We start from the raw sequence: 19,895 nt of genomic DNA, 5'->3' as shown, positions 1-19,895 counted from the left end.
GCTTCAAAACTCATTGAATTCTCTATTCAATGCATTTTGACGTGAAAATGTTGTTCTGGTACTTGTCATTTTTTTTGTTCTTGACTCGCTGCAATAGGAAGAGGGGGAGAGCTGTGGAGAACAGACAGGAAGTTGGCCATGTCAGGAAGGTCACTGCAAAAGGAAGCAGAGGACAGCTGGAGAGGGTAGACAGGAAGTCGGCTAGGCTGGGAAGGTCATTGACATAAGAAAAAGAACAAACAGGAAGTTCTTCCCAACCAAAACAAAGGATCATGTGATAAATCTTGTGGTTTGTTTGGTACTGATCATTTTTAGTACTTTTCGTATCTCCCAGAACCAATTAACAATGAATAATGAGGTTCCATTGTATATTTTGATTCACTCTGTCTACAGCGAAGCTTTCATAGCACCTTTTTTCTCACCCTTTTGAGGGAAATTTCTATTCTTTACATGGAGTATAGCTACTATTCAGAAAAGTAGATTTGTGGCAGATGGACCAATAATGTAGTTGAACTCAATAATTTATTACAGTTTGTTGAAGACTCCATTATTTCCTGATTCATATATAAACAAAGCAATAAAGTTAGTTTATCCAACATAATGGCAGAATCTATATATTGTGTAAAACAAAGCTAAGGATCAATATTGTGTTTAATGCCCATAGCAGATCAATTCAATTAGAAAATCAATCTGGATGGCACAAAAAAAGCTTTGCTGATAGCACATTATAAAGGATGCTCTTACAAACAAGTTAGTTATTTGGAGTTTCAAACAGATTGCCACTTTTTAAGAGATATAATAAATACTGAATGAATACATAATGTATAATCAAAACAGAATGAATTTAGAAGTGAGAAATGTGTCTCCTAAGATTGGAGGAAAATTTGGCAGACAGCTTAATGTCTAACAAGAGTACAACAGACAGTCTGAAAATAAAATTATACAGACCAGATTTCCTAACTACCATTAATTTAAAAACCATGGGACTTCCATACATAGGCAAAGAAACAGCTGCCATCATAAACATGATTCTTTTGTATGCTAACTCTCAAAGACTGAACATGATCCTAATATACTCAGTATGAGCATATGTCAAATGATTGGATGACAAAGATAGTATAGGCATTAATATTTGTGGTTCATGAATTAGGGCAACTTAAGGCAGCCAAATAAGAACTTACATATTTCAGTGTGTGCCTGATGAGCCAATAGTGTATTAGTATGAACCAAATGGACAGGCCATTCTAAAGGAGAAAAAAAAACCTGTTTTAGTTAATTCATGGTGGCGGAACTCATTTGAGCTTATGACCTGATAATATCAATTTATTACAGCTAGGTGACATCCAACTTAATGAGAGGAAATAACATTGTCTCTTGCTTTAAAATCAGCAATGGGTTTTTTTTCCCAAATGTCTGGGCAGAGCTAACTGAAGGAAGGACAAAATTCAATGATAGTAAAAAGCAGAAGACTATGTTCAAAACACAAATAATTTTATTAAAAAATCCAAAACACGGTGCTATAATTTAATATCTATGTTATAGGTGTAGCATTAAACTAAAAAGGAGGCGTCCTTATAGGATCTTCATGTTCAGGTCTTATGATAGGTGGCACAGTGAGGATTTTTTCCACCTACTGCTTTCTTTTCAAGGACCTGGAATAGGCAGGTGTTGCTCTGTGTTACTATTAAAGATATTGTCCCAAGATGTAAGCTGTTCTAAGTAAAGCTGCCTTTTGCAGAAAGTAGGGACAGTGACTAAGACCGTGCTTCAGAAAAATGGTTAGGACTAGGACAAAGAACTAAAACAAATTTGCTTTACTTTCAATTACTTTTAATTAATTTGATTTAATTCATTTAATTAAACACTATTCTGCCCTAATTTAAAAGCATAAATTCATCATTTGGGGCAAATCAAAGAGTTTCAATTAGCCCTAGTTCAACTGTTATGGGAGAAACAGTGCCTTCATTAAGGAAAGATGCTAGCTAGCCTAAATATTTCTGCTACCCCAGATATTCTATTCAATTCGAGCAGGGAAGAGCCAGCCATCCCCTTTGTGGTTAGGATTGATATTTGAGATGAATTACCTGAAAATCCATTCAGTACCTGACACATTTATTTTAGATCCTGACATTGGCCATATAAAAATATATTTAAAATGTGATTCTTCCAATTATCTTAAAGATTTTGTAAGACGGTATACATATATTTTAAGGCAGCTAGGATGATCATGATAGCAATCACACTTAGACTTATATACTGCTTCACAGTGCTTCACAGTCCTCTCTAGGTGGTTTGCAGAGTCAGCGTATTGCCCCCAACAATCTGGTATGCCAGTTGCGGCCCTATCTGGACCGAGATGCCTTGCGCACAGTCACTCATGCGCTCATGACCTCCCGGTTAGACTACTGCAACGCTCTCTACATGGGGCTGCCCTTGAGAACCACTCAGAGGCTTCAACTGGTGCAGAGTGCAGCCACGCGAGTTGTGATGGGGGCTTCCCAATACTCCCATATAACACCTCTGCTCCATGAGCTGCATTGGCTTCCGGTTGCCCTCCGGGTGAGATTCAAGGTGCTGGTGTTGACCTATAAAGCCCTAAATGGCTTGGGTCCGGGATATCTGAGGGAACACCTGCTGCCGGCATCAGGTTCCCTTCGTCCTGTGCGCTCCCACAGGGAGGGCCTTCTCAGGGTACCGCCGGCAAAGGATTGCCGGCGGGCAACACCCAGGGGGAGGGCCTTCTCTGTGGGCGCTCCTGCCCTCTGGAACCAGTTACCCGTAGAGCTTAGGACTGCCCCTGATTTTCGTTCATTCCGCCGGGACCTGAAGACCTGGCTCTTTGAGCTTTCCGGCCAGGACTGAGGAATTTTTTAATTTTTTAACTTATTGTAATTGGGTTTTTAATCAGAGTCATAGGGGTTTTAGATTTTAATTAAGGAAAATTTAATCTATTTTAATTGTTATTAATTTTTGTATTGTAATGTTAATTGCCTTGTGAACCGCCCAGGGTCCTACAGGAGAAGGGCGGTATATAGGTTTAATAAATAATAATAATAATCTGAGTCCTCATTTTACCAACCTTGGAAGGATGGAAGGCTGAGTCAACCATGAGCCGGTGAGAATCGAACTGCTGAAATGCTAACAGACAGCAGTCAGCAGAAGTAGCCTGCATTACTGCATTCTAACCACTACACCACTGGCTCATATAATGATGTCTGTCCAGGTGCATGTGGGAAGGAAGTAAGGTGGTATCTCATTAGTTAATGAGAGATCTTGTTTGTGGTTCTAAGCCTGAATAAATAAATAAAGCAACATAGAGCTAGAGTCCTAGGTAGGGTAGAAACAAAAAGAATGGTGGTAAAGAGAGCCAGATTGGAATTTAGCTAAATGAAAGCCAAAAGAAGCATGTCAAGGACAAAAGGTAGGAAGCTGACATCTTCATATAATTTGAACCTGTAAAAATGAGATCCAGTAGTGTTTATATGTATATGTGTAGCTGTAAACACTGATATATTGCATATCAGGCTTCCCAGAGAGGCTACAAAGACATTAAAGTTAGGAACATATGCATGCCTTCCATCTGTTATATATAGGAAATGTTACATGACATGAGTAACACACAAATATATACTTTACGGTGAAATTTCTTACTGATTGCTAATATAGAAACTGAAACATTTACTTGACATGTAGTAACCATACAGAGATAGACATAGATCCTATTTATGGGAAAACATGAAGCCACATTAGATGGGATGGGACTACATCAGAAAAGAAAATGGAACTATTTTGTAAAGTACACATTCAGTTATGTACTGTATATTTAAATTATGGCACTGTAGTTTAAACAGGTAGGGAGAAAGTATGTTTGCATGAAAAAAGAGGTAGAATTTCACTTGTGTATCATCTCCTAATCAAAGTTATATTGTCATAAGCTATTACTGTTGGATAGCGACGCGGTGCCTCAATGGGTTAGGATGCTGAGCTTGTCGATCAGATGGTCGGCAGTTTGGTGGGTCGAATCCTGAGTGCCGCGTAACAGTGAGCGCCTGTTACTCGTCCCAGCTTCTGCCAACCTAGCAGTTTGAAAGGTGGGAAGATAACAGCATTCCGTGCGCCTTTGGCGTCTAGTCATGCCGGCCACATGACCACGGAGACGTCCTCGGACAAGCGCTGGCTCTTCAGCTTTGAAACGGAGATGAGCACCAGCCCCTAGAGTTGGAAATGACTAGCACACATGTGCGGGGGAACCTTTACCTTTACCTTATTACTGATGGATGGTTACATTCAGATTTGCTTTGTATTTTAAAAATATTCTCAACTGCTTGAAATCCTGAGGATTATTTTGAGTGTTAGATGCCAGTTATTCTTTTTATCTGGAGTTTTATTTACTTCTTAGAATATAGGCTTTGATTAGTTCACTTCTTATTCTTCATTTGATTTGCTATCAGTTCTAAAAGCTGGAAAGGAAATTGGTGGTGACGATGCTTATCTTTAATAATCAGAAGCTATACTTTAATATGAGCAAGTTCACTTTTAAAAAGTTGGACTGCAATGCACCGGAGGTAAGAGATGAATGTGAGATTCTTAGTATCAACTTAATCCTATAATAGGGACTTGACTGTAATCTCAGATTGCCACACACTCTGGGATGACTGTCAAGTTGATTTTAAAGTGGGTTTTGTTCTTTGCCAGGATTGTGTTTCAGAAGTCAGGTAGAGGGCTGCCTGCTTAAATTTTGACCTACATTTCATTCTTTCACACTTCCCCATAAACTGTAAATTCATTATTAAAGCATCAAAGTAGATTTCTAAGTACATCAAGAAATGTTTGTTCTGGAGCCAACACATATCACAAAATAAATAAACAAGGGACCAAAATATATGCCAACCCAAAAGGAAGGTATAAGGATGAGATTTTATTCTGGGTTCAAAAGAGCTGTGATTTAACTCCTGAAGATCCAGTATGAACATAGGGTGATCTAATGCAATGCTATTTTTTAGGTGTTGAATCTGGTTCAATCATATGTCACTCTTCGAGTGCCCCTCTATGTATCGTATGTCTTCCATTCACCTGCAGCAGTTGGGGGCTGGCAACATTTTGATCTGCAATCTGATTTGAGGCTCACCTTTGTGTACGATACTGCCATTCTGTGGAAAGATGGCATTGGAAGTCCACCAGAAGCAGAACTGCAAGGTAAATTATAAGTATTTTCTTTTTTTCTTGCCCATAATCTTTTTACCTTAAGAGATTAGTCTGGAGAACTGGCTACTACAGGATGTGTAAACTCAGCCTCATGGACAAAATTAGCTGTTCATGGCTATATGGAACTTCACAAGAAAAGAATAGCCGGTTTCTATGCTAGACTGCGATAAATAACTGAGGATGTCCTTGTTTATCCAGCTATTTGCACAGTGACAGCTACTTCAAAGCCAAACTAATTTTTAAAATAAAATTTGAATTATTTATGTTACTCTATTTTCATATTTGTTGTTTTATTTTATGATACTAATGATTTCGACTCCTTAATCCACACAATGCTGACTAAGTCTTGTGGTACTTGCAGTCCAATACATTTTAATGCTACTAAACAATTAGTCTTTTTATTATTATTTCTAAAATAATATAATGGCTGCTTACATCTAGGGTCTCTTTACCCAACCAGTATGCAAATGAATGATGAAGGGCAATTGGTGGTCCATTTCAGGACTGAAATTCGATTCAGGGGACAGTTCATAATATCCCATCCAGGTAAGGCCAGCACTTTGTTATATTCAGATCTTTTCTAAGCTAAAAATCACTTCATAGGATTATGACAACAGACTTTGGGATTTAATGTGAATCTCATAAAGAGTAAGAAACTTACAGTCTGAACTGGGTTTCATCATCTATTCATGAAAAGCTTTGGATTCCATAGGCAGAAGAGAGAAGGATGATTTTGCCAATTTCCTTCTCTCTTCAAAACACACAGTATTTCCTGATCCTACTCTACCCACTAGTGCATCTCCTTATATCCTGATTCTTTGGTTTCCTAAATTGAAAGAGAAAAGGCAGTTCCATTCCATCAACTTCACATTCCACCTATTAAAAATACGTTCTTGATCCCAGCATCTGTGATTTACAGTGTGTGGATAACATCAATGAACTTCATCATAAAACAGTTCCTTCACTTTTGCAGGTACTTCTCTGACTTCTATGGTGATGTCATCTGATCATCCTGGCCTTACATTCACATTGACCCTTTCTCAAAGTGAGCAAACCTTCAATCAGCCAATGCAGCAATGGAAATTTCTTTCTGATTTTGCTGTGAGTACTAACATTAGTATTTTGTGGTAGTTTTCAGTGTTTTTTAAAAAGGGCCAACATTTAACTCATTTGTACTCACAAGTAAATGACGCTGAGATTTAGATTAGGTCCATACTAACCTACTTTTCAAAATAATTTTAGTGTGCTATAAATAATAACAGGTGAACAAACCATGGCTTAATGTATGATTAGAAAATAGATTTTGGATGGCTCAGGAGCAGATATTTTACATGCATATTCAGTAAGAATACAAGCATATTAGTCAGTTTTGTGTCTTAAAACCATATAAGGTATCACTAATATGCATATTAATTTCAATGTACACAACCTTTTGTTGTTAGTTGTGAAATCGTGTCCGACCCATCACGACCCCATGGACAACGTTCCTCCAGGCCTTCCTGTCCTCTATCATCTTCTGGAGTCCACTTAGGCTAACGCCTACTGCTTCAGTGACTGTTTCAGTGACTCCATCCAGCCACCTCATTCTCTGTCGCCCCCTTCTTCTATTGCCCTCAATCTTTCCCAGCATTAGGCTCTTCTCCAGTGAGTCCTTCCTTCTCATTAGGTGGCCAAAGTATTTGAGTTTCAGCTTCAGGAACTGGCCTTCTAAAGAGCAGTCAGGGTTGATCTCCTCTAGAACTGACCAGTTTGATCGCCTTGCAGTCTGCACCATAGTTCAAAGGCCTCAATTCTTTGGCACTCAGCCTTTCTTATGGTCCAACTTTCAGAGCCATACATTGCAACTGGGAAGACCATGGCCTTGACTATACGCACTTTTGTTGACAGGGTGATGTCTCTGCTTTTTAGTGTGCTGTCTAGATTTGCCATAGCTTTCTTCCCCAGGAGCAAGTGTCTTTTAATTTCTTGGCTGCAGTCCCCATTTGCGGTGATCTTGGAGCCCAGGAAATAAAATCTGTCACTACCTCCATTTCTTCCCCATCTATTTGCTAGGAATTGAGAGGGCCGGATGCCATGATCTTGGTTTTCAACCCAACTTTTGCACTCTCCTTCTTCACCCGCAACAAGGGCTCTTTAGTTCCTCTTCACTTTCTGCCATTAGAATGGTATCATCTGCATATCTTAGGTTGTTGATATTTCTCCTGGCAATCTTAATTCCAACTTTTGATTCATCTAGCCCTGCCTTTCTTATGATGTGCTCTGCATATAAGTTAAACAGGCAGGGCGACAGTATACAGCCTTGCCGGACTCCTTTCCCAATTTTGAACCAATCAGTGGTTCCATGTCCAGTTCTCACTGTTGCTTCTTGACCCACATATAGGTTTCTCAAGAGACAAATAAGATGGTCTGGTACTCCCATCTCTTTAAAAACTTGCCACAGTTTGTTGTGATCCACACAATCAAAGGCTTTAACATAGTCAATGAAGCAAAAGTAGATGTTTATCTGGAACTCCCTAGCTTTCTCCATGATCCAGCGTATGTTGGGAATTTTATCTCTAGTTCCTCTGCCTCTTTGAAATCCTGCCTGTACTTCTGGTAGTTCTCGATCCACATACTGCTGGAGTCTAGCTTGTACGATTTTAAGCATAACTTTACTAGCATGTGAAATGAGTGCAATGGTGCGATAGTTTGAACATTCTTTGACACTGCCTTTCTTTGGAATTGGAATGTAAACTGATCTTTTCTAATCCTGTGGCCACTGTTGAGTTTTCCAAATTTGCTGGCAAATTGAGTGTAGCACTTTTACTGCATCGTCTTTTAAGATTTTGAATAGCTCAGCTGGAATACTGTCACCTCCACAAGCTTTGTTGTTGCTCAGCTTTTCTAAGGCCCACTTCACTTCACATTCTAGGATGTCTGGCTCAACGTCAGTGACCACCTCATCATGGTTAGCAGGGACATTAAGCTCGTTCTTGTATAGTTCTCCTGTGTAATTTTGCCACCTCTTCTTAATCTCTTCTGCCTCTGTTAGGTCCCTGCCATTTTGGTCCTTTATCATGCCCATTTTTGCATGAAACGTTCCCTTCATCTCTCCAATTTTCTTGAAGAGATTTCTGGTCCTCCATATTCTATTGTTTTCTTCTATTTCTTTGCACTGTTCATTTAAGAAGGCATTCTTATCTCTTCTAGCTATTCTCTGGAATTCTGCATTCAGTTGGGTGAATCTTTCTTTTTCTCCCTTGCCTTTCGCTTTCTTCCTTTCCTCAGCTATTTGCAAAGCTTCCTCAGCCATTTTGCTTTCTTGCATTTCTTTTTCTTTGGGATGGTTTTAGCTGCTATCTCTTGTACAATGTTGCAAACTCCTGTCCATAGTTCTTCAGGCACTCTGTCTATCAGATCTAATTCCTTAAATCTATTTGTCACCTCTACTGTATATTCGTCAGGGATATGATTTACTTCATACCTGAGTGGCGGCCTAGTGCTTTTCCCTACTTTCTTCAGTTTAAGCCTAAACTTTGCAACAAGAAGCTCATGGTCTGAGCCACAGTCAGTTCCTGGTTTTGTTTTTACTGACTATATAGAGCTTCTCCATCTTTGGCTGCAGAGCACATAGTCAACCTGATTTCTGTGTTGACCGTCTGGTGATGTCCATGTGTAGAGCCGTCTCTTGGGTTTTTGGAAAAGAGTGTTTGCTATGACCATCGTGTTCGCTTGACAAAATTCTGTCAGCCTTTGCCCTGCTTCATTTTGTACTCAAAAGGCCAAACTTGCCTGTTATTCCGGTTATCTTTTGGCTTCCTACTTTAGCATTCCAATCCCCCATGATGATAAGGACATCATTTTTTGGTGTTAGTTCTATAAGGTGTTGTAGGGCTTCATAGAACCGGTCAATTTCATCCTCTTCAGCACTGGTGGTTGGGGCATAAACTTGGACTACTGTGATATTGAATGGTTTGCCTTAGATTCGAACTGAGATCATTCTGTCATTTGGGAGATTGTATCCCAGTATTGCTTTTCCTACTCTTTTATTGACTATGAAGGCTACTCCATTTCTTCTGAGGGTTTCTTGCCCGCAGTAGTATACCTGATGGTCATCTGAATTAAATTCACCCATTCCTGTCCATTTTAGTTCACTGATTCCTAAGATGTCGATGTTCAGTCTTGTCATCTCTTGTTTGACCACGTCCAGCTTGCCTTGATTCATGGATCTTACGTTCCAGGTTCCTATGGAGAAAAAATCTTTACAGCATCAGACTTTCCTTTCACCACCAAATACATCCACAGCTGAGCACCCTTTCAGCTTTGGCCCAGTCGCTTAATTCTTTCTGACGCTACTAGTACTAGCCCTCTGCTCTTCCCCAGTAGCATATTGGACGCCTTCCGACCTGAGGGGCTCATCTTCCAGCGTCATATCGTTTTGCCTTTTGGTACTGTCCATAGGGTTTTCATGGCAAAGATACTGGAGTGAGTTGCCATTTCCTTCTCCAGTGGATCACGTTTTGTCAGAACTCTCTGCTATGACCTGTCCATCTTGGGTGACCCTGCACGGCATAGCTCATAGCTTCATTGAAATACACAAGCCCCTTCGCCACGACAAGGCAATAATCCATGAAGGGGGTACACATCCTTGCTATAGTGTTATTTCTGTAGAGTGTTATATGACTGTTAAGGTTTGTCAGAAAAGAAGAGCATGTTATGGGTATATCACAATCAATTAGTCATCTACTGATGCAGATTTTGTCCATGCTGTAGGTTCAGAATCCCAATGATTTTGTGTAAGTATAGTAAAAAGGAAAAAAAAAGCCGTATGCCAAATGTTCCACTGATACACATAATCATTATTTGTTTATAAATAAAATTTATATAGCCATCCATGTCATAGGAAGTGACTGTGTGATGTACAACAATTAAATATATTAAAATAATATTTATTAAAAATATAAGACATATTAAAACATACAGATCACCAGGTACAAGAGAGAATAAATCAAACACAATGATGAGGCCATCTCTGAATATTACTGGTCTCCTGGGACTCCCAGGCTTGATGACATAGCTAGGTCTGGATGGATTTACAGAACATTAACAGAGATGGAGCTAACCTCATTTTGGGGGAAAGAATTTTTCACAAGGTGGACAGAGAAGGGCTGCCTCTTAACACCTGCCAAATTTAAGTCCTTAGCCAATTAGGCCCGAAGCATGTCCTCTCTGCCAGATATAATGGTATGGGAAGATGTGATTAGGGCAAGGCACTCCTTTGGATAATCTGGTCTCATGCCATGAAGGGTTTTAAAGTTTAAAAGTAGCACCTTCAATTGGACCCAGAAGTAAACTGGGAACCAATTCAGCTCACAGAGTGTGATATGTGCTAATCTAAAAGTATACATAACTGCCTGTGCCGCTGCCCTTCTAAAGATTTCTTACTCTTAATTGATTTGTATCAATTCATATTTTACTTTGGGTGTCTTTTTCCAGGTACGTGACTATTCTGGCACTTATACTGTGAAACTTATCCCCTGTGTTGCCACACCCAGCCAAGAATATACCCAGCCTGTCATCTGCAGCCCACGGGAGCCAATCACTTTTGATTTAGATATCAGGTTCCAGCAGGTAAAATATTTCAGGACTTTAATGCTCTCAACTAATAAAGCATTTTAATACATTTCTCTGAAATATTATTTGATAATTACATTGGCTTAATTGCAGTGAATTAATTTTACATGTTTGTTGTTTTAAACTGACTTAGAAAACCGGGCCCTGAATATTTAAAATTTTAAAAACACACTTTCTCTTTGCACTCTCTCCAAATCAAAACCTGGTCATTTTTTAGTGGTTTTTCTCAACCTCACCACCTGAAGTGGCATTAGGGCTAACTTTTAGAATTCTGAGAACTAGAATCCCAGCATATCTGAGTGTCAGTGTGCCCTAGAACTTATACTGCCTCTAAGTAGAGATTATATTACTAAACACTGAGTGTACCTATAAATTTCTGATTTAGGACTTTTGGGTGAAAATAACATCAATATACTAAACAATTTCCTTTCTTCTAATAATATTCAGTCACATAAATATTGTCTCACAGGTGCATCCCTAGGATATCTTTTCTATGCAATATGCGATATCCCTCTATGCAATCTTTTCTGTATAATTGTCTTATAACGGGTTATTAGAAGCCATTTTAGTGCAGGAGAGAATTGTCTTAGAACACCCTACTATAGCTATACTATAGAAAAAAATAAAAAACCAGTGGTTTTAAGACTATGTCTTCCAATAAAAGAATTATAGGGCCCAACAGATCTGGATGTGATTATGTTGTATTAAACTGTATTACAGGAATTGTTTTCAGCAGCATTGAATGTCACCTGACATCAGTTTATTTTAAATTGGATTTGGGCTTTTTCAATGGAAGCAAAACTACTTAAGATTGCTGTTTTTTCCTATGAAAAAATAATATTCATTCAATTAATCAGTCAACTTGGGTACTGCCTCATTCCAACCAACTCTATGTTATTTCCTCTAAGTCACACAAGTCAAACTCGCGATGTCATGTGATATCGCGCAACGTATCAGGACGGTTTTGCCATTGCCGGCAATGGGGTGGGCGCGGCTTCCGCAGGCTGGCAGTTTGACACCCCTGCTCTAAATGATTGTTTGATTGAGTCAGCCTACATTTATAGATTTTATTCTTGAAAGACTGTGAGAAGGAATTCAAGGTGGCATGCTTATATAAAACAATGGCACTATACGAAGCACCTACTCCTTGAAGCAATTATTTATAAATACAAATCATGGAACACACTCTGCTGTTTAGTTCTACTTTGTTGAACTCTTTTGAATATTTCTAATAACATTGAGAATAAACTGCAGTTAAATTATGCTAGATTTTTGCTAGAAAGACGATTAAATTACTTCCCTAGTCTTTGCGTTCTACAGGTCAGTGACCCAGTAGCAGCTGAATTTAATCTCAATACTCAAATGTTTCTGCTATCCAAGAAAGATCTTTGGCTGTCTGATGGCTCTCTGGGATTTGGAGAAGAAACTGATGTCTCATTCACAGAGGGTAAAATCTGCTTTAACATACAACTGAATAGACCAATGAACCATTTTAGCCACACTTGTAAATCCCCTTTTTTGACTGCAGTGTATTCATTTGCATGGGATAATGCTCTGAATAATCCTGTCCTCTTATATTCCAATATTTGTTATTGAGAAAGAAGGGACTTTTGTCCACTTGCACCATGAATTTAAAAACTTATTTAAAATTACAGTGGTCCAAATCCACAATCATCTTTGTATGAAGTGCTTCTTCCTGACAAATTAAAATGCATTGTGTAATGTGACTGCAAAACATTTTTTCCTTAGGAAGCAGAATTCCTGTTTTTATACTGAATAAATGCCTTATTCAAATTGTAACTGGAATGACCAAAAGATATACTAAATCACTAGTGTAACATCATATAAATTATTTTTACTTGTATTCTAAATAAAGGCTGACCCCTAGTGAAGAAAAATAGAGTTGCAGGAATTTTTGCTAGAACAAGTAAATTGCAGAACTAATGTCTAGGACAGAGGTCCTCAACCTTTTGGACACCAGGGACTGGTTCCATGGAGAGAGGTTTTTCCACGGACTGGAGAGTGCATAGTTTTGTGTGCTGTCTGCATCCTGTGGACAGGGCTTTGCTTTTTTGTGCGGACCATTGCTGGCATGCTGCAGGCCGGTACCATTCCACGGACCAGGGTTTGGGGACCCCTTATCTAGGAGCAATATAAAGCATTTATTTTAATAGCTCAAAGTAAGGGCAGTATTTATATAGAATTATGAAATAATATTAGCCAACCATTGTTGAGGGATAGAATAAACAGAATTGTTAAAATATGCCAGTATAAAAACGTTTTAAAAATGTATATAAGAAATCTAGTTTAGCCAGAATATCATGCTTTTTCTTCTCTTAAGTGCTGCGCAATCAGCAGTGATACATGACAAATAATTTCCTATGCTGGTTTCCTGGGCCTAGCATGTCTTCTCAGAGTGATAGCATGCTGTGTTGACAATATGAATATATGCCAAGCAAAAGCATTTTTGTTCCTAAATTTCAGAAGTTTGTAGTTTAAATGCAAATTGTGATTTATTTCATTTGTTATACATTTATTTAATTTACATTATATATATTTAATTTATATAATATATACACTTTTTTAAAGTTTAGCATTAATAATTCTTGCATTATAGATTAGCTACTCAAAGAACATGATTACATGTTTGGATTTGCTGCATTTATCAGTCTGTGTAATATCTTGCAGGCTAGGAGACCATATTTCCTCCTTTAATGGCATGCCCACAGCCACTTTTTCAAAGTTGTAAACTGATCTGGAGTAAAAAAATAAATTGATTTTTTTAATATTTAAAGTTAATTCAAATTATGGTTAATGTGATTATCTTAGTCTGTTAATTTTACTTTTCTGTCACATGAAAAATTGTTACTTGTTTATTGAATTTGAGATCTTGGGGAATTACATCCAAGGGCTTTTTGAGTGACTGTTTTTGTTTTGATCTCATGTTTATTTAATTTTAGGTTCAGAAATTTACGGTCGTGTCATGGTGGATCCTGTTCAGAATTTAGGGGAGTCTTTCATCTGTAACATTGAGAAGGTGTTCTTATGTACAGGGGCTGATGGTTATGTTCCCAAGTATAGTCCAAGTAACAAAGAATATGGCTGTCTAGCTGACTCACCTTCCCTATTGTACAGATTTAAAATTCTGGTAGGTATGCTAATGCTAGACTAATAAATTCTCCTAAATGTCATTTTTAAGTTTAAATTTAATAATATACCACTATTTCTTTATTCCGTAGGATAAAGCTCAACCAGATACACAAGCAAAAATGTTTGGAAATATGGCATTCCATGCCAAACTAGCAGTTGATCACAATGATGGCTATCCTTTGGTAAAGCAACCTGGTTCTGATGGATTCAGCCTGCTGTCAACTCCATTATTCCAGGTAATGTGGATGATGATATTTTATTAGATGAAAACACCTACCGTATTTTCCGGCGTATAAGACGACTGGGCATATAAGACGACCCCCTACATTTCCTGTTAAATTATAGGGTTTGGGCTATACTCGCCGTATAAGACTACCCCTCTTCCAACGCACACCAAATAAAAATTAAAAAACATCAGATTTGATTTTAATATGGTAATTTAATTCAAATGCTTATGACATGCAGGTGCTTAGTAGGAAAACTGTCACTTATAAACATAAGGCTGTTTGTCATCAAACATGTAAACATAAAACAGTGCAAGTTGATTAAACTATAATAATAATAATGAAGAAGAAGAAGAAGAAGAAGAAGAAGAAGAAGAAGAAGAAGAAGAAGAAGAAGAAGAAGAAGAAGTTGTTGTTAGAGGGGACTTGGAGGTCATCTAGTCCAACCCCCTGCTAAGGCAGGAAACCCTATACCATTTCAGACAAATGGCTGGCCAGTCTCTTCTTAAAAACTTCCAGTGTTGGAGCATTCACCACTTCTGGAGGCAGGTTGTTCCACTGGTTAATTGTTCTAACTGTCAGGAAGTTTCTCCTTAGTTCTAGCTTGCTTCTCTCCTTGACTAGTTTCCATCCATTGCTTCTTATCCTGCTTTCAGGTGCTTTGGAGAATAGCTTGGCTCCCTCTTCTTTGTGGCAGCCCCTGAGATATTGGATCCCTGCTATCATGTCACCCCTCACCCTTCTCTTCGTTAAACTACACATACCCAATTCCAGCAACCGTTCCCTATTTTCCTAATTCACTTTTTCACTTTTCCTAATTCACTCTAAAGCTTTCCCTGCGCAGAGCCTTAAGTAACACCAGCTGCCTGCAATTAGTGCAGGTTCGCATCCCACCAGGCTCAAGGTTGACTCAGCTTTCCATCCTTCCAAGGTAGGTAAAATGAGGACCCAGATTGTTGGGGGCAATTAAGCTGATTTTGTAATAATGCTGCTTGGGGTGTGTGTGTGAAAGCCCTAATAAACAGGCATATACACAGAATGAAGGCTATTGCTAAGCACATTGATTTGTGCTTTAAATTGTAAGCCACCCTGAGTCTTCGGAGAAGGGCAGGATATAAATGGGATTTTTTTTAAAAAAAGACCAAATGGGAGATCCGCTCCAGGTTTTCCAGCCAGCCTGCCCAGTTCCTGAGTCAAATGTGTCCTTAGAGCTAAGCCGGTGCTCTGGCTGCTGCCTTCCCCACCTGCCTTTCAAGTTGGGATATACTACAGCTGCTCTTCAACTTTAGAAGGAAAGACGCCCAGACCCCAGCCTGTAAAAAATCACAGACTGCAGCTTCTTCTCCAATTGGTCCCGCTTTCCCTGCGCAGACTAAATGGCAGATCCGCTCCAGGTTTTCCAGCCAGCCCTGTCCCTAAATTTTCAGCACCCAGCATATAAGACGACCCCTGACTTTTGAGAAGATTTTCATGGGTTAAAAAGTAGTCTTATACGCCGGAATCTATGGTACATGCAGTTTAGGTGTGCAATTGCTACTGGAGTCTCACAGACTTTTTCATTTTGCTTGGTTTTCTGTTCTTTTATTTCATCTTTTTTTTTAACCTAATAGGTAGCAGTGGGTCGAGAGTGGTACATCCACACCATCTACATGGTTCGTTCACGTGAAAATGCTCATAAGGGCCTTGGAAAAAGAAGTATTGAAGATCACCATGCTTTATCTTACGATAACAGTACCTCACATGTTAGTCGCTCTCGGAGAGCTATTTCTGATATTCCTGCTCTCGCCCAAGATATTGGTGCTGATAAGAATAGAGGAACAAATATCCAGCATATAGTTCTTGACCGAGCTAATAAAATTATACTCAAGCAAAAAGAATGGTCTCCAGCAGGTAAACCTTATGAAAAGCCAATCCTGCAAATTACAGGAAGCAATGCAGAAGACAAGATAGTTCCCATTATTGGAGGTGCAATTGGACTGTTGCTTCTTCTCTGCACTGTTATAATCATTATATTACTTCTGAAGCGAAAGGGACATTCAGCTGATGGAAAAACAAGCTCATTTACCAATCATTCCAACAGTAATGAAACTATGACTACACAGCAGAGCAATAGTGACAGCTCTGAAGTTTAACAGCAGTGATGACTCTTTGAAGATCCTACACAATGGAAATCACATGGAGCTGTGGTGGGGTGGGGTAGATATGGAATTAGGCTGCTGCAGTTTTGGTACTATGTTCAGTGAGATTTCAGCATTTGGAAGAAAATTATAGCAAGAATAATCTGTACAGAAATGTGATTTATTTATAACTTCCACCACAACCAACTCCCAGGAACACAGGATGATCTGCTGGAATACAATGTTAATTAAATTTAGCATTTTCCCCCTGAAATGGTGCTTTAAAAAAAACTGCTAGCAGATATAAGTGTGCCTTATCTATCAACATGAAAGCCTGGTGCTATTCAAAGGGATATTGATTTCCTTTTCATTTTGTATAGTGTTTAGTTTTATACCATTTTTATATGACAGGGTGAGAGGAAGGTTAAGAAAAAAGGTAAAATTTTAACTAAATAAGATACAAGTAAATATCTATAATTAAATTTCAATAGAATTGTATTATCTGTATTGATAAGCAAAATGCTGTATTAGAAAAATACTGAACTTATTTAAAGAGAATGTTTCTTGAATGTTTTGATATACAAGTATTACAGTCTTTCATATAATATCCTGCAATGTTCTGTACCATAAATATCATAAAGCTAAATCATTATTAGATTCTTATTCCAATTGCTTTCAGTTAGTAGTATTTTATTTATGTTAGTTCAAATAGCTCTCTCCTAATGGAACTTTGAAAACATTGTGAATAACTTACATGATCTTAACTGCCTGGAAATTGCTTTTCAGTGTTGTTTTTAAAAACAACTGCTACTTAGCTAAGCGATCATAGTAAATTTTGTGTCAAAAATGCAGTCATTTTAAAAAAATGTGACAATTATAACCATGTTATTTTGAAAATAAATCATTCTGGGAAAGGGCTGTTCAATATTGTTTTAGGAGAATCAGGATGGCACTTTGCTATTACCTGAATAAAATAGTGCCACATCCTTTACGTTTTCAAAGCTGGTAACCCCTTATTATTTCAACTTTAATTATGAACTAGACAGAACTGGCTTCAGTTCTGAAGCAACTTTCCATGTCAGATTAATAGAATCTGTATAATTCCAAAATAAGTAAAAGTAAGATTATTGCCTCTATTTCCTGAGGTTCTGGTGTGGAATTAATCACATATACTAAATTTGGTTACAGAATTTATATATTTCTCATGAAGTAGGTTTTTGCCTCAGACGTCTGGAAAGTTTTAGATTCCATTGAGTTTTCTTACATAAAAACAGATTACATTAAAAAGATTGCACCAACTTATTCAGAAGCTACACCAATTTCAGTACGATCTACTCATTGTAAATGTCTACGTGACATAAAAGCTTTAATTAGAGGATGCTGTGGAAAGTATTTTGATATACTTAAAAACTACCCTTGATTAATTGGACAGCATTTGTGTTATTAAAACCAACCATTTCTTTTTTCTCATGCTTGGGAGGAAGTGCCTGTTAATGGTGCTTGAACACCATTTGTCTATAAGCAACTTAATACGATTCACCTTGTTAATTGATATAATCAATGTGCATTAGTTAATATATCTACCTTCTCTTGCCTAGAAATTCTCAGAATACTACTAACCAATCTATAAATTATAATATCCATTTTAATACTGTATGCTAGTTTCCTTTAAATATTTTGATTCACGGTGTTTATTGGTTAATCAGGTGAAAATCACTAGCCCATAAAAGTCTCCTGCTTTATAGGAGAAACTTAGTAATAATGGATCTGCCGGCTGCTCCTGCTGTATCTTTCATATAGAGCAATGCACATTCAAGATTATTTGGAAAAGTGAACTCTATAAGCAGAGCAGCTCTCTACTATTCATTAAAGCAGACCGACATTTATGGCTTTGAAAGCTAGTGTGAATAGCCCTAGAATAGCCCTAATATCTTTCCAAATGACAATAGCAATCTTATCCACCTATACCAGCTAAATTCAAGTTTACTCACATCACGGGACCATGCTGTATTTTCTTCAGTACGTTATATCTGCATAGACATAGCAGCTAGTTTTGATTCCTCCTCTTCTTCCTTCCTTTTTTGTTAAACCAAAGTAATGTAATGGTTCATTTATGAAGAAATGTATGAAGTTTTAAAAAAAATTAATGTAAAATTGAAATGATTGGTTCTTTTGCTTATAGAAGTCAAAATATGCAAGGTTTTATTTTAATTAGCTGCAATAATAATGATTATATACTTGGGTGATTATGAACAAATTTATCATAGGTTATTTATTCTGTCAAAATCATGAGCTTAATATCTTATTAACTATAGACTTTCACATTTCCAGAATTACCACTGTTATATTACCAAGCAGTCATGAGGCATAGAATCAAGATCACGCAAGTATTAGTACCACTTTATAAAACCCTAGTGAGACCACACCTGGAATACTGCAACCAATTTTGGTCATCGCACTACAAAAAAGATGTTGAGACCTTGGAAAAAGTTCAGAGAAGAGCAAGTAAGATGATCCAAGGCCTGGAGAGTAAAACATACGAACAATGGCTGCAGGATTTGGGTTTGGCTAGTCTAAAGAAAAGAAGTAATAGGGGAGACATAATAGCAGTATTCCAGTATTTGAGGGCCTGCCACAAAGAAGAGGGGGTCAAATTATTCTCCAAAGCACTAGAGAGCAGAACAAGAAGCAATGGTTGAAAACTGATCAAAGAGAGAAGCAACCTGGTATTAAGGAGAAAGTTTCGAACAGTGGGGACAATTAACCAGTGAAACAGCTTGTCTTCAGAAATCATGGGCGCTCTATCACTGGAGGTTTTTAAGAAGAGATTGGACAGTCACTTGTCTGAGATGGTATAGGTTCTCCTGCTTGAGCAGGGGACTAGAAGACCTCCAAGGTCCCATCCAGCTTCTGTTCTGTTCTGTTCTATCTATGTTGAAACACTAAAGAAGGAAGATCCGATAGGAACATCTTGAGAAGAAACAGCCTTTAAAAACTGATATGCACTGCTTGCACATTGGTCAATAAGAGGAGAGCCTTTGTGCTCTGATAAGGCTGCAGTTTTATTTACACTACCTGGAATAAGACTCAGTACAGTGAAATTGCTCTTTCTAAAGTTTTACTATAAACTATATGACAATTGGTACAATCATTCAGTCTATTTTTCATTTGGCAATAGAAAGGTGGAAAGCCACTAAAATAGAAGCATTCTTTCATTAGTGTTCCTAATGTAGACTAAAATACTTCCTGAACAGATTACTGCAATTTGTATTACATTCAAATGTAAAATATATTTCATAGCATATAATTGTATACTTAACTCACTTATTTCAAAGTACAAGTTAGGTTGTCAAGGACAGAAACATTACATTTCAACTGTATTGTGCTATACCGCTCATGCCCTATGACTGTGAATTTACCAAAATATTCTTTCAGTCATTTTATAAAATGTGTTTTATAAGCATTGTCTCTTCCATTTGTTGTCATATTGCATTACCTAAGGTATTGGACCTAAACATAAAGCCAGATACTAAATGCCATGACTGCAGTGTAAAATCTGAAGACCAAACTATCCTGTTATTAAAGT

At 37.8% G+C, this 19,895-nt stretch overlaps 2 protein-coding genes across 2 annotated transcripts in view; one reads left to right on the top strand and one right to left on the bottom strand.

Annotated features, from left to right (window-relative positions):
* FREM3 (FRAS1 related extracellular matrix 3) overlaps nucleotides 1-16,324 on the top strand; it is a gene marked incomplete at both ends in the record, with an annotated part of 85,767 nt that extends 69,443 nt beyond the window's left edge. The window contains 8 exons of the mRNA XM_083367762.1: nucleotides 5,004-5,196; nucleotides 5,647-5,751; nucleotides 6,179-6,306; nucleotides 10,681-10,815; nucleotides 12,139-12,265; nucleotides 13,779-13,966; nucleotides 14,058-14,204; nucleotides 15,803-16,324. Coding sequence (XP_083223888.1) covers nucleotides 5,004-5,196; nucleotides 5,647-5,751; nucleotides 6,179-6,306; nucleotides 10,681-10,815; nucleotides 12,139-12,265; nucleotides 13,779-13,966; nucleotides 14,058-14,204; nucleotides 15,803-16,324 — 1,545 coding nt within the window. The remainder of the gene's footprint in view (nucleotides 1-5,003; nucleotides 5,197-5,646; nucleotides 5,752-6,178; nucleotides 6,307-10,680; nucleotides 10,816-12,138; nucleotides 12,266-13,778; nucleotides 13,967-14,057; nucleotides 14,205-15,802) is intronic.
* SMARCA5 (SNF2 related chromatin remodeling ATPase 5) overlaps nucleotides 1,191-19,895 on the bottom strand; it is a 56,031-nt gene continuing 37,326 nt past the window's right edge. The window contains exons 25-28 of the mRNA XM_083367767.1: nucleotides 18,301-18,385; nucleotides 15,704-15,874; nucleotides 12,786-12,960; nucleotides 1,191-1,244 (exon numbers count right to left, since the gene is read on the bottom strand). Coding sequence (XP_083223893.1) covers nucleotides 18,334-18,385 — 52 coding nt within the window. The 3' untranslated portion in view covers nucleotides 1,191-1,244; nucleotides 12,786-12,960; nucleotides 15,704-15,874; nucleotides 18,301-18,333. The remainder of the gene's footprint in view (nucleotides 1,245-12,785; nucleotides 12,961-15,703; nucleotides 15,875-18,300; nucleotides 18,386-19,895) is intronic.

Source organism: Vipera ursinii, assembly GCF_947247035.1.
Source record: "Vipera ursinii genome assembly, chromosome: 7".
In the NCBI taxonomy this organism is placed as follows: Eukaryota; Metazoa; Chordata; class Lepidosauria; order Squamata; family Viperidae; genus Vipera; species Vipera ursinii.
The sequence above is the reverse complement of the archived record's forward strand: the minus strand, read 5'-3'. Positions and strand labels throughout refer to the sequence as shown.